Genomic DNA, 24849 nt, shown 5'->3' with positions numbered 1-24849 from the left:
ACTTCCGTGCACATGGCAGACGACGTAAAACGAAAACAGTGATGGTGATTTGGACACCTCTGAATACGGCTTTCTGACAACAAGGTTTTAATTCAACATGCTGTTATCAAATGGTATCAAAGCTACCGTCTTCAGACATTTCCCCAAAACAACACAATTTTCTGACGTATTTCACAGAGCTGAACGGAATTATAGGTGCCTGATACATGGAAATTCTTCCAGCACTGAACAATTTCTTGCCTGTTGGCAAAATCATCCCAAATGGAACAACGGACAGCATCATCACTACAAAACTAGAAAGGTTACTGATGTAGAAACTCATGATACTCCACACAATCAAGAGGCGAATACCTCGTTAATTGCAAGGATAATTGCCCAAAAGCAAATAGGCCATGAAGATATATATAGTTTAGAGGGAAAACCCAAAAACAACAGAGACGGGAACAATGACAAGTCGTTGCTGTCATTGTCGGAGGCATACGACAATGTTAAGAAAGACCTGAGCGACTTTTATTCGAAACAGTCTGTGGAAAGTGCTGGATATGATGATGAAGAGGAGCTTCAAAGTGAACCATCAAACTCTAGTTACTTTGTGGAAGATTTGACTCTAGATGACCATAAAAAAGTTGTGTCTAAGATGAGAAAAGTGAAGGGTGTTCACAGTATATATGGAAGTGCAGACCCAAGTATTCCCTTCAGTGAAATACCTTGTGCTGGATGCGGTGCTGCTCTTCACTGTCAAAACACTGCCATCCCCGGGTACATGCCCAAGGAAAAATTTTTGTCGTTAACACAGCGAGAGTTGAAACGAATGCTTTGTCAGAAATGCTTTCTGATGACTCACAACAACTTTTGTCTAAATGTACGGGCATCTCCAGATGAGTATGCTCAGTTAATAGCGGGCCTGAGATACAGGAAAGGCTTAATTGTCTTAGTAGTCGACACAACAGACATAACCAACAGCATGATTAAATGCTTGCCCCAGCTGATTGGGGAGGGGAGAAAGTATTTTGTTGTTGGAACCAAGGTTGATCTTCTGCCTGGTGTACCCAGTGAAAATCTTCACCGCTGTCATAAGCTTCTGATGGACTTGTGTTTGAAGAGTGGTCTGGGTAGCCATGGCTCTACCATCGAACATGTCAGCCTGGTCAGTGCTAAAACTGGCTATGGTATTGAGGAGTTAGTCAACAAACTTCTGAAAAAATTTAATCATGCAGCTGAAGGTAACCAAGAAACATTTTTTCTTTTGTGTTTACAATTTATTTAATCATGTATGCTAAAAACAGTATGTTAAAAATTCATAAAAAACAGCAATTAAACATCAGTCAGATTTTAGTATATCTTAAATAAATAAGATCAAAAGATGACAGATCTTTATGGTTTTTTTTGTTTTTTTTTTATTACAGGAGATGTTTTTCTGTTGGGATCCACTAATTCTGGGAAGTCCACACTTTTCAATGCACTACTTTCATCAGACTACTGCAAATATCATGTGAGAGATGTAATTCATAGAGCCACTGTGTCCAGATGGCCAGGTAAACAACATAGTGCATTTTTAATACTTTCAATATGTAATTTTCTTAATATTTGTTTCACTGTTTATGTTCATCTATAAAGATTTTTGGTGGCAAATTTATATCAAATTGCCTTTGGGTTAATATAAAGAATACAATGATAGGTGGAAATTGTCTGGGATATTTAACTGTGAAGTAATAATGGTAGCTTAACCAGGTACATGTACATGTAGATGAAAGACTCTTGATACTTAACTACAGTCCTGTTAAATTTAAATTTGCCTCAAAAATACATTTTATTCATGATTAAAAGATGAAGTATGTATATGCATTTAGCTGACTATACAGTATTTTGGCTGCTCATTATTTGCAGATGCATTCAAAGTCACAGCAAACATACAATACACATGTGTCTCCTATAATAACGAGTCTTGTACTGCTGATATATAAGATTTTTTAAAGTAAGACCCATTTTGTTACTTTTTCCACTGAGGTATACATAAATTCCATTCATGCAGGAACCACCATAGACTTATTAAAGTTTCCCATAATAGCTCCAACTCGTGAAAGATTGTACTTGAGAACACAACGCTTGATAAAGGAGAAAAAAGAGAAATGGAAGAAAGAGAGAGAGCTGATTAACACTTCAAAGAATCCAAACATAGTGAGAAATGCTCCACTTACAGGTAAGAATTCAGAATGGAATGTTTCATCATCGGAGTGTGTTACATTCACTGTTACAACCTGGCCCTCATTGGCCAATTCCTCTAATAGGGTGGTTAGTGGGATGTAGCTCCGTCAAAAAATAGCACTCAATGAAATACAAAAGATGTGAGTTCAACCCTGGCATTGGACAGGGAATTTGTACATTTCCTTGCTTTGTGGGAACTCTATACCCCAAAAAGCTGTTAGTGCTGTATTACATTTGTTGAAGAGCATTTTTTACCATAATTTGGCATGGATATCTGTGCAAATATGACACAGGAGAAACTGACTGCAGACATATAATCAAAAGCTTCTTCAGTATGGTCTTTAAACAACAGTCAGTCAGTTAGTTAGCTTTATAGGCCGCCCTGAAAGAGGACTTTACAAGCCCTTTGCCAATGAGCCAGACTGGAATCCAGTTCCTGCTGGTCTTGGCTGCAGCTTTATGTCACAAGATATGTCAGGAATGTGGGGAGGTGCTGTGATTATGACAGGTTGTTCCACACATAAGTATAATTTTCTTGTGTTTTGATGTCTCTGTAACCTTCAGTATGACGAAGTGTTCACATAGCTATGCTCATGGAACTGCTGCTGTGGCCTAATGGTTAGAGCATCTGCCTTGAGCTTGGAGGACCTCATGTCAAACTCGGGTCGGGTCATATGATCATTGCCTTTGAAAGTGGTACATTGTACTTGTTGCTGCCTCGCTTGGCGCTCAGCACTGAGAGGACAGGGGAAGGAAACAGGACTGGTTGACGCGGTCTCTGTATAATGTGACTAAGTGGAGTGGGTGTGGTGTCTGGTGTCTTTGTGATGATACTTCCGTGTTATGGCATGGCCATGCCACAAGAAGACACCTCGTATGTACACAGACCTAGAACCCCATGCATACATACCTACATGCTGTGTTCATTGTTGGGCAATGTGACTTGTCATCATCAGGTCTAACTATGCTGATTTGTTTAACCTGGTGATTATGTCTTGTCACTAGGCACCATAGGCCAGACAAATTTCAAAGAACAACCAGTTGAGGAAGAGAATGAGAACGATGGAGAAGAGTTGAATTACCAGTGTCTGATCGTCCCACCCAGTTACACTTTCACCACTGAGGGAGATGTGTCTGTGGGAAGTTTGTCAAGACAGGATCTGTATACAGTGACAGCAGCCGAGAGGAAAGCCAGGGAGCTCGTGGAAGATGATCTGGAAAGATTAACAAATAGCAGGTGGCTGTTTGATACCCCTGGGCTTGTTAGCTCTGATCAGGTAAACCTTGTTAGCTCACCTATACAGCGTTGGAGTTGGCATTGGCATCCAGTACCAGGGAAAGCAATGTTAAACAAAATGTTATGAGTGGTATCTTAAAATGTAATGAGCTGAGGTGTAGGAACAATAACACGAGCGGGATATTCTATCGCTGATGTTCTGTGTGCATATTAATTACAATAAATTACCAAATTCAGGACTTCAGTACTACATGCATTGAGGCGAAGTTTTTCATTCATGTTCTAATTTTTCAACTTTTTGGGACATCTGATCTGCTCTTATTGGCCAGTACACATGTAGTTGTAACAGGAATGGGCACATTCTCTTTTCTCACCTTGTTAGACTGTGTGATAAACAGCATGTACCTATCTTTGCTTTTCCGAAAAAAAAAAAAAAAAAAATGGGTGAGAAATGTAATTTTTATCTTTTACTAAAATTTGTTCTAAATATAATAAGTAGGTAATTTTCTTGAGTGTGTCAATAGCTTTTGAAAGGGATGGATGATCGTTGAGTTTTGAACATACTTGCCTCTGTAGTTGGATGTAAAAAGTGGTGAGCCTGGTTCAGTTCTGTAGAGTTTGAATGAGAAAATGTCAGAGTAACCGGTAAATCCAGTATTATTCTGGCTCTCTGTAATGTGTTGTAGTGAGATCAGTGGTTGTTTTTGGATTAAAGGACTGCATTGATTTGAAATAGAACTTTTGATGCACTTGACCGTGGATGTCAGGTTTTTGGAGTTACCCATGATATAACTAGCCAGCTTTACCTTTTGCTCTAAACCTCAGTGGTTAGATTGTATGGGACACATGTAATAGAATGTAGTGTGATGTAAGCCCAAGCAGTTAGAAAAAGGTTAGGAATACATAAAAGAACGGGAAAGTAGATGACACAGGGAAATAGATGTACTCTAATCAAGTGAGCCAGAACTCCACAAATACTTCAGGAAATAGGTAACAACATTCGTTTCTACATCCACTCAAATTATTTAATTATTTTCCATAAAATTTCATCCTTGATAATGCTGCACATTTTGGCTGATCAGGAGGGATCTATTGATGAAAGAAAAATGTTTTGAGCTTTGTTTGGAAGGTCAGGTGCTATGGAAAAATATAAGTTGCAAGCACCAAAAATAAAATTTTATGACCTTAATTTACCTACATTTATATATAAAATTGCACTTTTATATTTATCAGATGTTCACGTCTCTTAACTTCATGTAATGATGACATTTTCTCATCAGATATTCAGGTCACTTAATTACATGTAATGATGACATTTTCTCATCAGATATTCAGGTCACTTAATTACATGTAATGATGACATTTTCTCATCAGATGTTCACCTCACTTAACTACATGTAATGATGGCATTCTCATTTGATTTAGGTGATTAATCGCTTGACGCCTGAAGAACTGTCAATAGTGTTACCTGCCACAAGACTTCAGCCCCGATCATATGTGTTAAAACCAGGCCAAGTGATGTTTGTGTCTGGATTAAGCAGGATAGACTATGCACAGGTAAGCATTTGTGTCAGGGTTACCTCTCATGGGTTATAACACTAATGAACATTAAGTCACATGTATGTTACTCAGTCAAGAAGTGAAATTTTAGCTCTGACAATCAGCTCCACATTAGAGTTCCTCTGTCAGTTTGTCATATCCTATATTTTAACATGGACCATTTGATTTTGACATCAGATTTTTGTGGGATGTTACAATTATTATGAATAATTGGATAGGGTAGGTTCGTCTGCTCTTATTGAGGCATTTGTAACTGGACGCGTTAGGCTGCATATAGAATTTTGGCAGCCTAACTTTCATTGAAGAGTGATATATGGCATGCTTGTTTTGATTTCTTAAGAAGTAAGATTTGTCTGAACCTTGCTAAAAGTTCAATAGTTAAGCTACTTCAGGCACTTTGGTTTTTGCCACGTCAATAAAACTGACAGCATAATGTGAGTGGATAAAACAACGATGAAATAAATAAATAAATATAGGTATACATCTGTATTCATGAATTATCATGTATCTAATGTATACTGCTCGGTTCATGGACCAGCTGGCTAAGATCTCCGAGTTCCTAGGAAACACAGCTTCAGAAGTTTGATCCTCCAAAATTCCACACCACAATTGTTATTTTTTCTCTTGGGGCCTACCTGGTCGCTCTCTTTGTGGGTGGTGACTTATGCATCACATGTTTGTCATTTACTTCTCAAATGATGAAGTGGTTAGTACACTGTAGAAAATGTCAGTACACAATATCACACTCAGTCGACATTGTGATGATTACCGTTGATGTATTTATTTGAACACAGGGGTTAAAGTCGATCTACTTGACTGTGCTGGCTGCTAAGCGTGTGCCAGTCCATGTGATAGACCCAAACACAGAAGACCCGGACCAGTTCTACAATCAGGCTTTGGGCACTAAGCAGTTAGGGGTAAGTACATACATGGTGATTTCTCAGTTGGTTAGTGCGCCAGCGCAGCGTAATGACCCAGGCGCCTCTCACCAATGCAGTAAGTGTGAATTCAAGTCCAGCTCATACTGGCTTCCTCTCTGGCCATACGTGGGAAGGTCTGTCAGCGGATCTGCAGATGGTTTTGGGTTTCCCCTGAGCTCTGCCCGGTTTACAACCACCATAATACTGGCCGCCATCGTATAGGTGAAATATACTCCAGTACGGCGTAAAACACCAGTCAAATAAATAAAAAAGTATGTTTATTTATGATTTATGATTTATTTGCACCGTTCAACCCAACAACCAAGAGGATATCATGTGTTTATCTATCCTTAATAATATGCAGATTTCGTGCTTCAGAATATTAATTTAAAAGTCCGTGTCATAGCATCATGAGATTAAACCTGACTGACATTATATAAAGGAAATATCCATGAGTATGTTCTTAAACCCCCGTTAACTTAATAAATTAGTTCTATGCAGAAAGGATTGAATTTCTTGCGTTTGCTGTAGACATATAAGTTTTTGATGGGTGCTGAAAATCTTCCTTATTGTAGGTCCCTTTGAGAAATGCTGACGGCCTTATGAGCATCCCATCACTGATTGGTCAGGAATATGAAGTGACGGGTCAAGGCTGGAAGGAAAGTGCCGCAGATGTTATTCTGTCCTCCATTGGTAAACACTGCTGTTTTATTAAATCCTTGAAGCCAAGGCCAACCCTCCAAAAGAGAACCTGTCCTAAAGTTTTTTTATTGAAAATTCAAATTGAATTGAAACTTAGTTCATGTCTTCACAATGACAAGTTACAGAGTAAGTTTTAGTTTGTCAGCCTGGCCAATTTTTGACTGGAAAAAAATATATTCTGGCTGTTGTTATCAGGTTTTGGATGTTGACATTTTTGAAAACTTTTTTTCTGAATTTGTTTGTCAATTAAATTGAAAATCAGTGTGTGGCTGCACCATTACAATTTACAGATCAGGTTTGCGTTTCATGCTATTCTGTCCTTATTTAGCAAATTATGGCTGTTTTTGTTCTGTGTTGTCTTTCTTCTTTCCAAGTGAAGAGTTTTGTCCGGTGCATGTATCTGGCAAAGGGTAGTTTTGAACTCATTTCCTCAAACAGGAACCTGACTGCCTTGATAATACAAGCGAAACATTCTGAGCACGGTGTTAAACGTCAATCAAATAAATAAATAGATAAGTCCTACTGTGATAAGAGTTCACTGTTAAGTCAATATTATACATACTGCAGGAAATCAAGATACATTTGTTGAGTGTGTCTGTTTTTAACTCATTTACACATTATGTTCTTCTATTTTGCACAGGCTTTGTGAGTGTGACAGTGGGTCAGGGCCTCACTGTAGTGCTAAGAGCATATACTCCTGGTGGACAGGGCTGCCGAATACATAGCCCATCTTTACTTCCCAAAGCTGTCAACCTGAGGGGAAAGCGGGAAAAAGGCACAGCTAAATACAGAATCCGGAGGAAGTGAGACATTTGCAGAGGTAAAACATGAACGTAAAACCCTTGTAATGTAAAAAAAAAAAAAAAAGTGTGAGAATGAAATAGTATTCAAGGGCCCATTGTCCCTTTACAGAACTACTTACACCAGTTATAGAACTGCATACAGCCTATAAGGAACTGTGTAAGTCAATTGAGGAGCAGTGTACATCCTTTAAAGAACTGAGTAACCCAATCAAAGAATTGTGTACACCTTTTAACGAACTGTGAGCTTACAGCTATTGTACAGAAGTTGCACAGATCCAGAAATTGTTTGAAACATGAGAAATGCCATGTCAAATGTCTAGTGTTTACCATCATGGAAAGCTGTAAAAAAAAAAAAAAAACTATTCAAAACACCGAAATTTGTGTGTGCTGCTGTTTTGGATGACAAATTAACCAGTATTATTCTGGTGTCTGTTATTATGTTTGTGATTTTGGAGACCAAATGAAGTACAATATTAAAGAAGTGGATAGACTATTATCTTTGTTTGTTATTGGTCAAGTCAAAGCCAGATAGTTAATTCTACACTCAAGCCATCCATCAACACAGTTCCTTACTGTAGTTTCATCCAGTGTATTTCAGTCAATGAACAACATTTCCGGCCTACTGTAATTCTTCAACCTTTTCACAAGTTTGCAACATGTTTATCCAGGCATATTCTGTGTTTTCATGAATATTTCACTTATACGACGGCAGCCTGCATTATGGTGGGAGGAAACCGGGCAGAGCCTGGGGTTGCTGGCAGACCTTCCCACTCACGGCTGGAGAGGAAGCCAGCATGAGTTGGACTTGAACTCACAGTGACTGCATGTAACACTGATAAAATTACACTTTGGGTGAAGCCCTGAAATTGGCCAAGCCAAACAGTATAGTTTTATCTCCAAAATCTAATTAAAAAGCTTTGTAAATCACACTGAAAGTCCCTCTCTTCATATGCGAAGTGGTTGAGAAATGAGAGATTCCAGGATGTTGGATTCACACAGAAAGTCCCTCTCTTCATATGTGAAATGGTGGAGATATGAGAGATTCCAGGATGCTGGATTCACACAAAGTCCCTCTCTTCATATGTGAAAGGGTTGAGGAATGAGAGATTCCAGGATGCTGGATTCACACAAAGTCCCTCTCTTCATATGTGAAATGGTTGAGAAATGAGAGATTCCAGGATGCTGGATTCACACAGTCCCTCTCTTTGTATGTGAAATGGTTGAGAAATAAGAGATTCCAGGATGCTGGATTCACACTGAAAGTCCCTCTCTTCATATGTGAAATGGTTGAGAAATGAGAGATTCCAGGATGCTGGATTCACACTGAAAGTCCCTCTCTTCATATGTGAAGTGGTTAAGGAGTGGATGCTGGATTCAAGCATGTGATGTTAACGGCCAGAAGGTTGAATGACTGCACCAAGAACAACACTTGTGACCAATGAGCCAACGGAAATAAGTAAATCTATCACTAGCTTGGATCATTGTCCGTATTTAGGAATCCAGTTCCCACTGGCTTGGGCTGTGGTCTTTAATCAGTAGATGCATGCCAGTCACCCAGGAGACCCTCACCAATGCAGCTGATGTGAGTTTAAGTCAAGCTCATGCTGGTTTCCTCTGCAGTGGAAGGTGGAAAGGTCTGCCAGCAGTCTGTGGATGGTCGTGGGTGTTTTCCACAATGTAGGCCGCCGTGGTATAAATAATTCTTGAGTTCAGTGTAAAAGACCAATCAAATAAAGAAGTAAAGGCAGGTTTTTCAGAAGCAAGGTAACATGGTTTCCCATAAGCTCTGACTAGTTTCATCCATCCTTAAACCTGGACATGGACATAGGAGGTGTGAAACACCAGTCAAATAAATACGTATTTTAGATATCCCTGATCACAGGACCACCTGGCAAGAGCAGGCCTTGGGACAAATGGTTAAAGGAATAAGAAGTGCAGGTTCAAACCCGGTCCAGGACAAGGAATTTCTCAGTTGCCCTCTCCTCATCGTTTCAGAGGTTTCGTGACATATAAGCAGCTGACAAAGTTCAAACTAACAGTCATCGCAGACAACTTGTCTTCCACCAATATAGTGTGCATATCATAAGCTAAGGGCTAAGGCAGCTCTCAGATCAGTTGGCTATGTTTCCGGCTTAGTTTCCCCATTAACACTGTATTTTTAAAAGCTAAGTTGGGAAGAATAAAACAGATCTCAGATCTACTGTCAAAAATATACTGTTTACCCTGCTTTCCTCCTTGCATAAAACAGACCATAATCTGGTATTAAACACTAATGAATTAAAGTTTTGAAAAAAATCATAGTTCTTAACTGAAGAAAGTTTAATATGTTTGACAACATTTATAAGTTTATATATTTAATGATGTATTTACAAGGAATCAACAGCCAAAGTAATGCCTGCAAAAAACACAAACATCTTAGAATGAACATTACATATAAAACATATGTAAACTGCATGTTACACACTCAAATAAACAATAACTAACAAGCAAATGCAAGATAATACTGGCAAGTTAATGACAGTAACAAGAGAGTTATATGCAATAAACATGATAAATCACCCTCAGGACCTGTCACAAGTGCTGTCATCATACAGGCCACACCAATTGAAATTAATGTTTTACGTGCAGAATCAAATCTTTTTTTTTTTAATGTTGGAGGACTGTATAAAAATAAAACTGAAAAACCATACAATCTGTGAGAAATTAATGAATTGGAAGGCCTTGGAAATCAAGAAAGTATAAAAACATCAAGATCAGACAAAACAAGTAGTTAATTTTATCATATTTTGGTTCCATTTTTGGTTTGTTTATCTGTAAAACAAAGAATAAAATTGGTGTTGCCTGATCTGTAAAGGTGGGACTTGCCAAACATGTGTTATACATTAACAGTCTTAATACCTTAAGGAGAACTCAAAGCTTTCAATGGTACAAATTATTGCTCAGTCTTCACAAGGCAGAACATTAGGATTGTTTGGACAGGACAGTTACGAATAGCCATGCAAGGCTTGTTGTATGTGATATGGACTCATCGCTTTGGACGCTTAGCTGGTGGGGGACTGGGGTCTCTCCTGCTCTTCCCTCCTCTACCTGAGGAGTGGGGTCCTGGGGGCTGCCTCCTGATACTTCCAGTTGGAGAGCGACTCCTCAAATAGCGGCCTCCCTGTGAAGACGTCTGAGGGTGCCTACCCCCCCAGCCCCTCTCCTTGCTCCCCCATCCTCGTCCCTTAGTGGGGCTTGTCATGACTGGGTGGTACAGCGAATTCCTAGTGGTGCGCCTGGGTGGAGGAGCGGGTGGGGGGCTGGGTGGTCTTCGGCTGCGACCAAAGTCAGGGGAAACAGGTCGGTGTCTTCGCGTCCTGGGCCCTAAATCTGAGGCTGGGGAGGCAGAGCGTCTTAAGCCTGGTGAGGGAGGGGATGGTGGTCGCCGCATACTAGGTGAGGGTGGAGAAGGGGGTCTTCTTACTCCAGGAGAAGGCGGTGAAGGTGGCCGTCTTACACCTGGTGATGGTGGAGAAGGGGGGCGTCTTATGCCTGGAGAAGGCGGGGAAGGTGGTCGCCTCATTCCTTGGCACGTTGGAGATGGTGGTCGCCGGGTTCCTCGACCTGGAGACAGTGGAGAGGGCGGTCGAAGTGAACCTGGTGACGGAGGTCGTCGCAACCCAGGAGAGGGCATCCGTCTCATTCCTGGAGAAGGTGGGGAAGACGTACCTCGACCACTGGGAGACAGTGGTCGGTCAACCATATCCATGGAACTACGTGGAAGTTTTGATGGTGAGTGGCTGCCACTGCGGTGCAGCAGACCTGGTTCACTGTCGTAGGAGTCCTTCCAGCCTGATCGTGAGGAGTAATGACCCCCACTGCCACTACTGTGACTGGAGGCTGGAGACTTGGACCCAGTTTTCTCCACATCTGACAGAGACCAACCTGCATCAAAGTACTTCCTCTGGCCTTTCCTGTCCATCCTAGGCCGGCCCTTACCCCTACACACACAGGAGAGAAAATACAATCTCAGATGATCTCATTACTTAAACAACAGCAAACCATGCTAACATTTTGAAGAACAAATGTGTGTATTGTTTCAACCAAACATGGAGAGTACTGCGTATTTTGGATAAATTCACCTGTCAGATTGCCTGCACTAACACTGACAAAAAATTTGGCAATCAAGACAAATAATGACATAGGTTCATGATTTTAGATGGGGTACATTCTGTTTATTAGCCAGAAACAATTTTATTTTCTGTTAATTTCCTTCTATATATTTTAGTAAAAGTACAGTGAAATTTTGAGGTGGAAAAAGAAAGAGTCAATACAGAGCCTCAGGATTACCATGTATGCCCCCTGAATTTCTCCCCCTGAGGTGGGCCACGGTCTGTTCTGCGAGCTGCCTCACCGAAGTCCACCAGAGCAATGGGCCTTTTGTGTCGCTTTCGTTCCACCTCAGCGCCACTCTCCTGCCCTTCTTCCACCAACTCTTCATCACTCAGCTCCTTAGCGGCAAATGGTAGCTCTCTCTTACCACCTTCCTTTGCAAAGTTGTCACCCTTTTTGCCTGTGTGCCTGCCACGCTTCGTGACCTCCTCGTGGGCTGTGGAGGGCCCTTGCCTCTGTAAATACCTGGAGGAGCGTGACGATGGTTGTCGTGGCTTGTACAGGTCCTCAGCATCGTACCTAAACAAACAAAATAAACAAGTACTGCTCCTTTGTGAACACTGGCGTATTCGAGGAGCGAAACGTAACCCTAACAACATCATTACCAGTCTAACAGGGGAAGAACGTTCCAGTGAAGAAACTGCCATATTGAAGTACGGACTTAAACACAGACCAGCAACTACCACTAAGAATTCTGACTGGCTAGCAACTACCCCTAAGGAATCTGACGGGCCAGCAACTACCCCTAAGGAATCTGACGGGCCAGCAACTACCCCTAAGGAATCTGACGAAATTGTTTTTGTTGAATTCTCCACCTGGGAACAACTTAAGCGACAAGATCTTCTACCCAGATCCCAGAGAAAAGGTAACACTTTCTCCTCAATGCCTTGTATACAATATTTTGGACATTGATGACAGAAGACAGAATTTTGAAACCTGACAAAGGAAATGGCATTGTAATAATGAAGCCTGACAAAGGAAATGGCATTGTAATAATGAAGCCTGACAAAGGAAATGGCACTGTAATAATGAAGCCTAACTATGAAAGCAGCATATCTTTATCTTCTGACAAGACCAAATTCAAACAACTACAGCCTAATCCAACCTTAACCCAACTGAATACCATTCAAGCTTTTCTCAGGGCCTTGAAGAACAGAAGCGAGCTTACCGACGAAGATTTCAATTTATTAAGACCTCATGCTGCCCAACCTGGACGAGCTCACGGACTATCCAAAACTCATAAAGTCTTTGACAGAATCCCAAAGTTTAGACTCACTGTTGATACAAACGGAACAGCCTATTACAACATTGGTTGGTATCTCTAAATATTACCTCAACCACTTGCCTCCAATGAATTCGTCTAAAGACTCATTCAATGCAGCAAATAGAGTACACAATATTCCGCATGAACTTTTCCAAAATGGTATCGCTTATGGCTAACCACAAACTGACATTTCTCATGCCAACACTTAAATGTCCGGATAAGAAATTAATCAAAAATCAAATAAAAAACTTATAAATGCCCCTATAAGAGGGATGAATCTATCCAAATCAAGCAAAATGTGTCACTTGAAAAATGCTAAACTTTAGGTGAAATACAACAAGTCTGGACAATCTAAAGGTGCAAATACTACATACTATGTACCTTGCAAAGGATTATTTATGTATAATGGAGAAAGAAGGTTGGCCTTCCCTGAAGTTACTACATGAACCTATATAGGTAACACTATCAAACACATGTAGGTATGTTCAAAATGCTTACCGTTTGGAGGTGTTGGGGGCTGACAATGGGGGTGGGGACGGGGGGTGAAGTCTTCTCTCAGGACCTGAGGCGGAACTTTCTGCTGACAGGGGAGAACGGCGATGAGTACTGCTTAAACAGACGGGGTCATAGTAAGTTACAGACATTTGATTAAAACCTTAGGGGGATAGGAAGAGAAAGTGAGACAAAATGCTGTGGGATGAAGGCCCAGATCTCTACACAACAAACAAGTGCAAAATCAAACCTTGTCCACCAGGTTGATAGCATACATGGTATGTCAAAAGACATAGAACAAAGGATAAGGGAAATGGAATGGCTATATTCAAGTATATTTGACTGTTGTAGTTATGCCTTTAAGCTTCTGGTTGGCAATATTGCATTGTTCAGCTCTCACACTGCAAGGCATAGGTATATCAGACAGATATATCAAATATATGTAATTTGATATAATTACAGCAGATGAAAAAAGCAACAGAAAACAAAAAAAGCTGAAAATTGGTGCACATGAATAAAAGTGACACTGATATACCCTGGTAGTGAATTTATTTCTTTATTTGATTAGTGTACAACGTTGGACTTCAGAATTTTTGACCTACGCAATGATGGTATTGTTTATGGTTGGAGGAATCAGAAGGGCTTCCAGAAAGCCTCCATCCTTTGTCAACAACCTGTCAAACCTCCTGATATTAAGCCACAGTTTATAAAGCTGAATGAGTCAACCCCTGCGTAGTTTCATAAAAACTCATTTATCTCTAGACTGCAATGTTGTGTCCAAGAGGTGAGAAACATGGCTGCCTCACAAACAGTATTAGTTTCAACTCTGAGGCAAATCATACCAAAGTCTAAACCGCCACACATCTTTACAAGGGAAATCATTCTGGTGTCGTAACGTTAAAATCAAACACAATATTTAGTATGTCTCAGAGAAAAAGCCTCTGTCCTTCTCAGCATACCTGCGGATGCCCTCTATAATCTCTGAGAGTAACTAAACTCTACCCACAAATAATCAATGACTTGCATGGCAGTATATATTTGAAGCACAGTAGCTCTTTCAGATTGTAAAGATGCTATTAAGTACAGTATACTGCAGAGTGTTCATAAGAAAGATGTCATGGTAAGATAATGAAACAGATCACAATATTGAAAAGCTGCCGTGTATTTGTGGACAAGCATGTACATGTATACAAACATATGTGTAGCTGCATCAATAACCATCCTTCACCCATATTAACATTTCCCTTGATCACTAAAGATGGATAAGTTCAATAATTTTTAAAAATGTGTATAATGTCATGTAAATGTTCTGTCCAGATTTCACCTTAGAAGCTGTGTATGTTGAAGTAATTGTCAGGTCTTGTTATTGTATATCACTTGTTGTAATAATACCAGTTGCTTGGAGTTGACAGGAATTTATCACAAATTACAGTACCAAGAGGAACTTTCTTATACAGTGTCTGAACAACCAAGAAATAAGCTAAAAACTAATCGATAGGAAAAGCAGTATACAAGGATCTAAGTAATGTCTGTGACGAAGTACACCCTTTCACAGGTCTAAGCATCACGAAAGGAGGTAACTGTGACCAAGGGAGATAACTGATACACAAGAGGAGTGGAAGTTTGGAAAGAAATGGGGCCATGACCTATGGAATGGAACTGAATAGAGTAAATCCACTGTCAACAATAGTAACATACATACCCAGTCAGATAAAGACAGATGAAAGGAAACAAAGAGAACTACATAAATCAATATCATTTTAACTGAAGGACACAGTGAGATAATAAATTGTGTAAAAGAACAGCAGGCTATAAATCATGCCAATTTGTTTTGGTCAGCATTTTATTCATGCAAAACAATTTTTTCTTTTTTTTTTTCACTGACAGACAATGGTCATTCCGGCAAAGAAAGCCAGTTCAGGAAAGAAAAGTCTGAATATTCATCTTTTGAAAATTTCATCAATTAAAAGTTTGACAGAAAATCTACAGCAACAGATCAATCTGAAGTTAGGCATACACACGGTACAACATAAAAGAATTACAGTACGAAACACTTTTAAACAGATGTGTACATGTGTACATTTGCATGCACATACCTGTACACAATCGGAAGAAATGCTGATGGCATAACACTATACCTGGAAGTGGGCGTCTTAGGAGTGGCGGGTGGAGACGGGGGAGGTGACAGTGACCTGCGATGGATGGTGCGTGGTTTGTAAAGGTCATCAACACTATACCTCTTCCCTCTTGTGCGCACATCAGGCCCTTCTGTAGCACCTCTACAAGTGGGATACAATTTGGGAATACACATGAATTGTGTAGTGACTACTAACAATTACTATTTACAACACTGCCATTCAACATGTTGTAAAAGGCAAACATTTTCCTCAGTCAAGGAACAGAGGATTCCATGCTGATCTTAGACGACATACACATGTAGTTATCTACAGTTGAGGTTTTAATTCTTAATCATCTGAAATAATTTTGAATCCTTCTATCCCTGTTCCACATTAAATGAGTTAAACTGAGCTTTTAAGGACTCTAAACCTAGTCCTGGTGAAAAAAGTGACATCCATAACTTCTACCAATTATTACCAGTCTCTTACTGTTAAACATATATAGGACTATATATTCTGAATCAGTAACACTTGTATAAGCATATCATGTCAATTTGTTCCTAAATTTAGACACAGTTTTGTGAGTTTTTATTCTCAATATTTCACTCCACACTTTTCATTAATTTTTTTATGTATGTAAAGATAAACACATATCAGTTTTAGAAATCTTTACTGGAGTTAATCCCTTTGGCTGCCCCTTAGTTCACACATCGGCTAAGCACAAGGATATAGCCAGAAAAAAATAAATAAACCTTCAAATTTAAAGCTTTCTAAATCATCTTTGTAAGTTTCAGTAGGCCAGAATAAACAAGGCATTCGAAGAATACCAGTAGCTCGCCTGATTGAGCACTTTGTAAAACTGCATAATGTTCAAGTCATGTGATACTTGACTGCTAAATCCCCCACTGTTAAAAAATCTGACCCCAGAGTAGTAGCCAACGAACAACCCATAGGGCATGATCTGCACATGCAATGGTCAATAAAATCAGATTTTACACTAAATACAATTCATATAAAATTAGGCCCTTCATGAAGAGCAATTATTTTCATTTTAACCTATGAGTAGCACTGCACACATATTACATTCAGTGTGGCATGAAATTCATGAAATCAAACTTAAGAGCAAGATTTGCATATTTTTGGCTAGATAGTATCCTTTTGAAGAAAAGTCACGTTGGAAACGTGATTTGGCATCACCTCAACTGTATCCTATATTAAGACACTATGTTTGCTGTGCTTTCAAAGATCTTCAAATAAAACAGAATAAGAACATACTTGTGACTGTCTGATGGACTAACACCACTGCTCCTTCTGGTACGGCTGGTTGTGCCCTCTGCACTCCCTGGGCTGATACTGTCCATCCGCCGGCGCTTTGGTCGCCTCTCCTGCGAGTCTCCGACTGACTCTGGTTTGGAAGTCTCTGATATGTCACTAAAAGGGGATCCGGGCCTCCCTGTGGAATGGGTCTCATTACTCTTCCGCTCATCACTTAACTTCCGTGTTCGAGAACGTGTCTCGTGAATGACCTGACCTATGGTGAGTGTTGTTGTAGGGGCTGCTGTGATTTCGTACACAGGTATTCCTGTGGGGAGGGAGCTGGTGCTCTCGGGGACGGGGTACACACATGGTTCATCCTGCGTGGGTGTGGCTGGGGACTTGGGGGACTGGGGGCTTTTCCCAGGGGTGACATCACCAGTTGGTTTGTCAGTGCTCTCGGGTACACTGGTCTCCTGTACCACACCTATATTCTCTACAACATGCGACTTCTCCTCAACTGCTGTGTCCTCCACGAGAGCTTCATCCTCCACTACAGCTGCCTCCTCCACCACAACGGTTTCTTCTACCACAACTGTTTCTTCCACCACTACAGCATCCTCCACCACACTGGTGTCTTCCACGTTCTGCTCCTTGACATTCGCATAACTCTGACTTGAGAACGGCTGCTGTTTCTCTGTGAATATGGACGTGAATTCCTCCGAGGTATAGCGTCGGTTACGGGTTCTCTGACGCCTCAGAGCTAACTTCTTCTCCATGACCTTCTGCTCTCTCAGTTGCTCCTTGAGCTCCCTCTTGGTCTTCTTCTTTGGAGAAGCGGGAGTTGCAGCAGGTTTGTCTTCTGACTCCTCTGATTTCTGAGGCTCAGTAGAAGAGCTGGCATTCTTGGCTCCTTCAGATTCTGAATATGGACAAGCACATTACAGTGACAGAATTCATAGAAGTCCAAAATTCTTCTACGCCTCAAAAAATTTTCATGGTATTTTTTTTTGGAACTTTTTTCTTTAACCTGAATTTAGGCTTTTTTTATATATTTTACTACCCTTTTCACAGGCATATTCATTTTCACATGTAGCTTTCTATTCACAAAACAGCTCTGACTTGCTGTTTTAGCTATTCATAACTTCAGAACACGTGGTACTGAATTTTTCCTGCACACTGGAGACAGTTTTAAGAATGATGAATGTATGAATCCAGGCCACTGGGTTTGTACTACACTATTTCATTATTTTATCTCACCTAAAGTTTGGAATGTAAAAATGCACAGTCAGAAGCATCTATAAGTCTTAAAATGACACTATCGATGCCAACAGTTAAATTTTTTCTGATAACAATATTAAAGGAGAATAAAATTTAAATATCAATGAAATACCATTGACAAGTGTATGCATTTCCTCACAGGTGCATGCCATAAAAAAAATTCTCAAGTTTCTCAAAAAATGTACCTCAAGTTGATAAATTACAAATAAAGTCAGCGTCAAAATCTGACTCGATTTTGCCTAAGAACTAGTACTGAAGTCTTCTGTGTTAGGAGGTGAATTGCTGTTGGAAACCGCTGAAGTGCAGTTCGTACATTTCCGGTAAAACTCTTCTTCCCTGAAGGTAGCGAACAGTACAGTTTGTTTTCCGTATGACTATTGGGAAACTAGAATGCTGCCCATAGGTTCAGAGTTTACACAAACAAGCAGGCAGTTTTAAAGCTTGTCACTGGCTGAGAGACAACACACCCCAGCATAAATTACAGGGTGTTGAAGATGGAGGACGTGATGGACAGCGACTTATGCCAGCTTTGCCGTATTCTGGCTTACCGCGTATGGCGAGGAAAAATCGCAAAATTATGCAGTAGGCACCACCACAGACAAAAATGTGCTCTTTTCAACCTATAGTGTCATGTTTTTAAGTTTTCTTCTCCTTTAACTAAACTTCACAACAAACTCTATAACATGGATGACTAAATCTTAATCAAGCCAAACTGTGACTTGGAAAATGATAAACTTCTGGTGAAATACAGTTTGAGCAATTTTGAGGGCTACATAGGATAAAGCATATTACAGTTCGATTTAGCTTCAAATAACAAGGCTTGCCAAAAATAAGCTTCGGTACTAATCAACTTCAGACACATGATAATCAGAAAGGAGCAAGAAGTTCATTGGTTGACTGAACCTCAGCTGGGATTACCTTCAGATTGAGTTTTCTTGTCAGACTCAGAAAGCCTCCCTTTCCTCTTTTCCTCTCTTATTCTCACTTTCTCCTCTTCTCTCTCTTTCCGTTTAGCATCCAGTTCTGCTCGTCTCTGCAAACGTTTGGCATATCTCTCTTCTTTCTCACGGGCCTGAGGACAAATGACTTGAAAATATTTACTGAAAAAAACTTAACCTGTACATAGAATGTATAAAAAAGAAAATTTCATAAAATCACATTTTAAAATTACTTCTATCTGATTTTTTTTTTTTGCCAAACAAAAAAAAAAGATACCTTTTTCACTATCACAGTCAATTTTCATGGTGGAGAAAAACCGAGAAGAAAACACTGGTTAAACAACTGGCTTTTGGCAAGTCACTGACAAACTTTCCCATGTGAGCACACCTTACTGGTTGAAGACGAGTGGTCTAATATCAGTGTTAGGGAGTGCAAATGGCACACTGACCACATACTGTCACGAAGCTTCCAAGGACAGTGAGGGCAGGGAATCCACAAATTCCCTGTCCAGGGTGAACTCACAATTCTGGCCTTCCTTTCCTCCCTGGTTTCATCGTCATCACTATCACTGTAGTTATACATCAGTGAGATGAGTTTCTTTGGTCTGGGTGTAGTAATCTGAACATCCACAGGAGCAGGAGCATCGGCCGGCTTCATGGGACTGGTGACTTCCACAGACTCTGACTGGCTGCCACTCACATCAGCACTCTCTCCTGTGGAAACTAAAACAGAACATCCAGTGCAGTGTTCCTTAAAAATATCATATCTACAACACAGTGTAAATGGTATGAAGCCTTCCAAAACTAACTATGTCTAAATAATATCATGAGAGCTCTACTGAAATCCAGACATCTTTCAGATTCAACTTTCGCAGTAAGCTGTGTCACCAACCCTCATATAAACTAAGCCCATAAACTGAGCAAATGAAATGAACATAATGGAGGCAGATATAAAGGATGCATTTAGGTGACTTGAACCAATTCAGCAGTAATGAAATCTTATCAAATTTGGTTGAAAGTACAGTCAAAGACTTACTTGGATAACGTGTCAAATTCATATTGCTCTGACCTGATGTAACATGAAGCAAATGATACTGTAATTCTTCAACCCTTTCGCATTTTTGCAGGGTGCTTATTTAAGCATGTCCTGAAGGCATTATACTGTGGGACTGCAAAAATTATACTTTTTGTGAAGCGCTGATATTGGCCAATTTAATCAATTTAGTTTTGTCTCCAAAATCATATTAAAAATGTGCATAAATTGCACTGAAATTTGCTCTTTCATATTCAAAAAGGTTGAGGATTAGAGTAATACGACTTTACAACAGACTTCACTTTAATACATCACAAGAACACTCTAAGAAAAATCACAGCTAATACCACTAAATAACAACTTCAGGCTAACCACCCTGCACACACTACTGTAAATGTGATTAAAGGCAGCTTTTTATACCTGCATTATCTTCTGGTTTCTCTGCGGACATCTCCTTCTCATCACTCAGGACATCCTCACTGTCCATGTCTGAGTCCACAGCTGCGTCGTCTTCAAACGAGGACAAGTCACTGGTGTGGACAGAGCTGACTGTGATACTCGACACCTCATCGCCCTTTGTCCACGAGAACGTGTACTGTTTGGTCTGCTGAGTCGCCGACAGCTTCTCCAGGTTTTCAGCAGTCAAACTACTTTTTACAACATCTACCTTCCTGGAATCCTCTTCTTTTGACTCAGAATCTTTACCTGAAGGTTTTTCTACAGCCTTTGTTGCACTGTCCTTACTGTCCTTCTGTCTATCCTGTTCCTTTGACTGTTTAATGTGTTGAGGTGTTGGTTTTGATGTTTGTGACACTTGATGCTTCTCCCCTGAATGTCTGGAAACTTTGGCAGAGCCACCATTTTTGCCTTTAGAAACACTATCAGAAGTGGAACTTTTTGATTTTTCAGTAACCTTTTTATCAGATTCAGTTTTATTCTCAGTGTCTTTGGTGTCCTTCTGTGCACCAGAATCCTTTGTTTTTTCCTTCCCTTTATCCTGAGAAACAGACGCAAGTTTGTCCTTCGCCCTAGTACCATTTCCTCCATTAGCTTTCTTCTTGGATTCTTTTCCAGGTTGATATCCAGATTCACTCCGCCCAGGAAGAGGGATTGGCAATGGAATATCTTTAAGAATGTTGTACGTACCGTCTGCTGGCTTACTTTCAGATTTGCTCTTAGCTTCGGTTTTCTTGGGTTTCTCCTTCTCTTTTTTCACCTCTGCTGCCTTTGAACTGTCAACTTTTTCTGTTGTAGGCTTTTCTGCTTTTTCAGGCTTTGAGGGTGCTACGGGTAAGGTGACTGGGGTCATGCCAGGGGGTGTCAAATCATTGGTCGAGGGCTCAGGTTCTGGGGGTGGGGCAGGAACCGTTTCCATTTGCTCAACCGCTGAGTATGGCTCAGTCGGTAGTGGCGGAGGTGGTTCTGTAAACTGAGGGGCGGGAACTGCAGGAACTCCTTCGGAACCTGTCCCTGGAGGAATAGGGGGAGGTGGTTGCTGGGGAAACATTGGAGGCATCCCCGGGAAAGGAGGAATGGCCCAGCCCTGTTGGATATAGGGGTACATAGGCGAGGCCATGCCATAAGAGCCATAGCCTTGGGGATAGAGAGGGTTTACCTGATAGTTAGAATTTAAATGAGGATTGAGCATGGTACCAAAGGGTCTGTGCCAGTTAGCACTGGGGCTATAAGCTGTATACATGTTGCTTCCTACTCCAGGCAAGCTGTCGTATCCAGGGACTGGGCCTGATTAAACATGAGCAGAAACAACACCAATTCTCAGTTATTACTGTATTCAATGCATTCAAAGTGTTGCCTTAAAAGTTTTGAACAAAGTAACTTTGGGAATGTCTGGGTGCCTTCTCAAAAATATTGTACATGTACATATATTAATACTAAAATAAGCAGGTAAATTTAATTGGAAATGAAACGTATTGTTATTCTTTTATAGCAAAAGTGTAGATGAAGAGAAATGGAAAATGCTTTGCTGGCTAAGACTAGAGGCTCAGGTCACCTAAAAAACAAATAAGAAATCCAATGAACAAACCTGTGACTGAGGTTGACAAACTCATCAGAGGCTGTGGCTCACTGACATTTGGGGCCTGCTGCTGTCTTTGCTGCTGTTGCTGCTGAAATTGTTGTTTTTGAATCTGCTGTTGACGAGATTTCCGCTCCTCTTGTTGTCTCTGTCTTTCTTCTGGATCAATACCAAGATGCTTACAGACAATTTCATCAATTTTAGGTTTGATGATTGTAAATATCTTTGGATTCACAACTTGTTCTATGATTCTTTCCACCCCACTTGACAGCATTCCCGATCTAAAACAAGTAATGAACCAACCATAAAATCAAATAATTCCTTCTGAAATATATCACACATATGCCAGTAGATTTTATTCCCAGAAAGAAAAAACAAGACAGAACGGAAGAGTGGTTTCTGTTCTATATTAGCCTGCCTTTATTTACCAGAATAGCAGGAAAGCTGTACATCACAAAGTACCTGAAACCACTGTCAAATCTATCACTTACTGGTTTATCTGTCGACGTAAGCTGTCTCGCAACTGATTCTTGTTTAACTCTGGGCTCCATGTTTGTTGTGAAAGAAACCTTGCCACATAAGACTCTACCCTTTGACGAAGATTCTGGTATGCTGGCTGAAGATGAAAATAGAATGAAATAACGTACAGTACTCGGTTCAAATAATTTCCCTGTTTCAACCCACAATGTTGGTAAAGTGCAGTAAACAGAGAATACTGCGCAGTAAAAGATGAATAGTATAACTATGTTTTGAGTGAGGAGTGGAAATAACCCACAAGACGCTTAGAGTAGACTGGATTATATTTCCACCTTTTGCAGGAGAAATATCTGTGGTATTCATCCTTTATTGTAGGCATTACAGATCCTTACAGCGCATCATCGAAAGTCAGAATGAATGCTTAGGGCACTTCTTGCCAATCCAAAATTGAAAGTCGGGATCCTCTACCCGTGTATAAAGATACGGAATTTCATGTGACATGCTTTTATATACATTTTTTACAGTAATAAATATATGTGAAAATAGAATAAAATTGGACAGTTAGAAGACCTGTCTTACCCCCCCCCCCCCCCCCTTTTTTTTTCTGGCCCTTGGTTCAGAAATGTGGACATGCCAGAATCAAAGATGGCGAACTATTCTAGGGGTCACATATTCCTACTGCTGTTTGTCTTTTGCTGTTATTTTACCGCTGTAAGTATAATGGAGATTATTCTATTTTTGGTGACATATGCATGGCCCCTCGACTTGATTATGTTCCTTTGTTTTCTGCACAAATCAGGAAACAGGTGATGCTTAACACTTCACTTTGACAGTTTACTTTCGAAGGCAAGGGCTCCCTAGTTCAACAGCCATGGATATCAGTGTATGTACAGTGTTTCTTTAGTGTTCACTGCATGAGTTTTTGAGTTTATGGACCATCACTGACTACACCTCCCAACTAAGGAAAAAATGGCAGGAATTAAATCTAGACATGGAGAGGAGGATTTAATTATTTTGCTGTAATACCTATCTACTGCGCAATATTCTATTTATTATTTAAAGTTTGACAACATCATGGTGGACTTGAAATGGTTGATATGCTCGTAACCAGAGCTGATTGTGGTCCAATAAATGTGTAATTCCTCCAGCTAGGGATTGCTGAAACACAACAGTGGCTCAAACTGACAGGAAAACACCGCGCCTTTTTGGTTATTTTATTTATTTATTAATTTGATTGGTGTTTTATAAATATTTTATTTATACAACGGCAGCCAGCATTATGGTGGGAGGAAACCGGGCCGAGCCCAGGGGAAACACACGACTATCCGCAGGTGGCTGACAGACCTTCCCACTTTAGGGCTTTTGGGTCAGACGTTGTATCATTTAGCACACAGCATCTCCCATATATACCAAAGCTTTGTAGCAGCACTTCCAGTTCCTCCTATGCAACTGATGTTGCTTATTTTGACAGGAAGGTGTCATACCGGTACAGTAGGCCTCGTCATGTCATAGTCGGGTAGACTCCGTTCATACGTGAATATACACAGAAAAGTTACACTGCATGATAATTCACACGACAGTCTACACTTTAAGAGCCATTTCATTTGTTCCTATTGCAGATCAATGAACACGATAAATGAGGAGTGTTTGCGTGCACAATGTCACTATGTGTTGTGTAGGCCGTCCAAACTTTGTTAAAACTGTTGTTGTTGTTGTAGTGTTCTTACCTTGGTATCAACATCATTTAGGCACTCTTTTCTCAGTTGATCGAATAATCCCTGTGATTTTAACTTGTATACGATGTCTTCAACGGCCTTCTCGTCTCCTGGTGTTTGACCTGACATGTCTACAATTGTATATCCATGCGACTACAACTTGAACCTCATTTCTGTATTCGCATGCTAGAATGAAACTACAGAATCTCAACAGTGACCGCTTACGCCCGAGACCACGTATCCCAAACGAGAACCTTGCGCGCCTCAACACAAGGATAGTTTAAAAACTAGAACTAAATACCGAAACGAACGTATACCGTCTCCGAATATTGCATAATACCGCGAACTATGGAAAGCGAGGGAAAAAATCAAAAACATGAAATGTTTACTATAAAATAGTATAGTCCGAAATTTTCGCTGTAAAAAATTTAAATAATTATAACAAAAGTTTATATTTTCAGTTCAACATCGATATGCAGATGTTAACATAAGACGTAAAATAATGTCCAAAAAAATATGCTTGTTTCGTGAATGTAAGTATCGTGGTTTAAATATGAGATTTTTGGCAGGTAAAAATGACAAATGAGTTAATATTTCCTGTTTTTTTTTGTTTTGTTTTGACCTTCCGTGATTCACATAGGCCTACTCACTGCTCTACTGACTG

At 40.2% G+C, this 24849-nt stretch overlaps 2 protein-coding genes across 5 annotated transcripts; one reads left to right on the top strand and one right to left on the bottom strand.

Annotated features, from left to right (window-relative positions):
- Positions 1-29: 29 nt before the first annotated feature.
- On the top strand, positions 30-7905 carry LOC135467918 (nitric oxide-associated protein 1-like). Of its 2 annotated transcripts, none has more exons than XM_064745844.1 (8): positions 30-1223; positions 1407-1535; positions 2033-2200; positions 3211-3482; positions 4868-4999; positions 5797-5919; positions 6498-6615; positions 7265-7905. In XM_064745844.1, the coding sequence occupies exons 1-8, from the start codon at positions 98-100 to the stop codon at positions 7429-7431; spliced, it is 2235 nt and encodes a 744-aa protein (XP_064601914.1). In that variant the 5' UTR covers positions 30-97; the 3' UTR covers positions 7432-7905. The 2 variants fall into 2 exon arrangements, with proteins under 2 accessions (XP_064601914.1, XP_064601915.1); XM_064745845.1 differs by having other exon boundaries at positions 541-759.
- A 1758-nt stretch (positions 7906-9663) lies between these two features.
- On the bottom strand, positions 9664-24360 carry LOC135468569 (biorientation of chromosomes in cell division protein 1-like 1). Of its 3 annotated transcripts, none has more exons than XM_064746901.1 (11): positions 24198-24360; positions 22485-22609; positions 22003-22274; positions 20379-21701; positions 19449-19648; positions 18906-19059; positions 16728-17628; positions 15474-15614; positions 13342-13452; positions 11757-12098; positions 9664-11407 (listed from the first exon to the last, which is right to left on the bottom strand). In XM_064746901.1, the coding sequence occupies exons 1-11, from the start codon at positions 24312-24314 to the stop codon at positions 10453-10455; spliced, it is 4641 nt and encodes a 1546-aa protein (XP_064602971.1). In that variant the 5' UTR covers positions 24315-24360; the 3' UTR covers positions 9664-10452. The 3 variants fall into 3 exon arrangements, with proteins under 3 accessions (XP_064602971.1, XP_064602972.1, XP_064602973.1); XM_064746902.1 differs by having other exon boundaries at positions 13342-13449; XM_064746903.1 differs by lacking the exon at positions 13342-13452.
- Between the last annotated feature and the right edge of the window lie 489 nt (positions 24361-24849).

The sequence above is a fragment of the Liolophura sinensis genome, chromosome 6 (genome assembly GCF_032854445.1).
Source record: "Liolophura sinensis isolate JHLJ2023 chromosome 6, CUHK_Ljap_v2, whole genome shotgun sequence".
In the NCBI taxonomy this organism is placed as follows: Eukaryota; Metazoa; Mollusca; class Polyplacophora; order Chitonida; family Chitonidae; genus Liolophura; species Liolophura sinensis.
Note: the sequence above shows the minus strand (reverse complement) of the source record. Positions and strands in the feature narration are given on the sequence as shown.

Bases quoted from the DNA above. Each gene is read 5' to 3' on its own strand.
- LOC135467918 (XM_064745844.1), top strand. From the start codon at position 98: ATGCTGTTATCAAATGGTATCAAAGCTACCGTCTTCAGACATTTCCCC. The intron at 2,201-3,210 runs GTAAGAATTCAG...TCTTGTCACTAG, and splicing joins GAGAAATGCTCCACTTACAG to GCACCATAGGCCAGACAAAT. The intron at 6,616-7,264 runs GTAAACACTGCT...TATTTTGCACAG, and splicing joins TGTTATTCTGTCCTCCATTG to GCTTTGTGAGTGTGACAGTG.
- LOC135468569 (XM_064746901.1), bottom strand. From the start codon at position 24,314: ATGTCAGGTCAAACACCAGGAGACGAGAAGGCCGTTGAAGACATCGTA. The intron at 22,610-24,197 runs GTAAGAACACTA...TTTCATCTTCAG, and splicing joins TAAATGATGTTGATACCAAG to CCAGCATACCAGAATCTTCG. The intron at 21,702-22,002 runs GTTTGTTCATTG...ATGTTTAATCAG, and splicing joins TTTGTCAACCTCAGTCACAG to GCCCAGTCCCTGGATACGAC.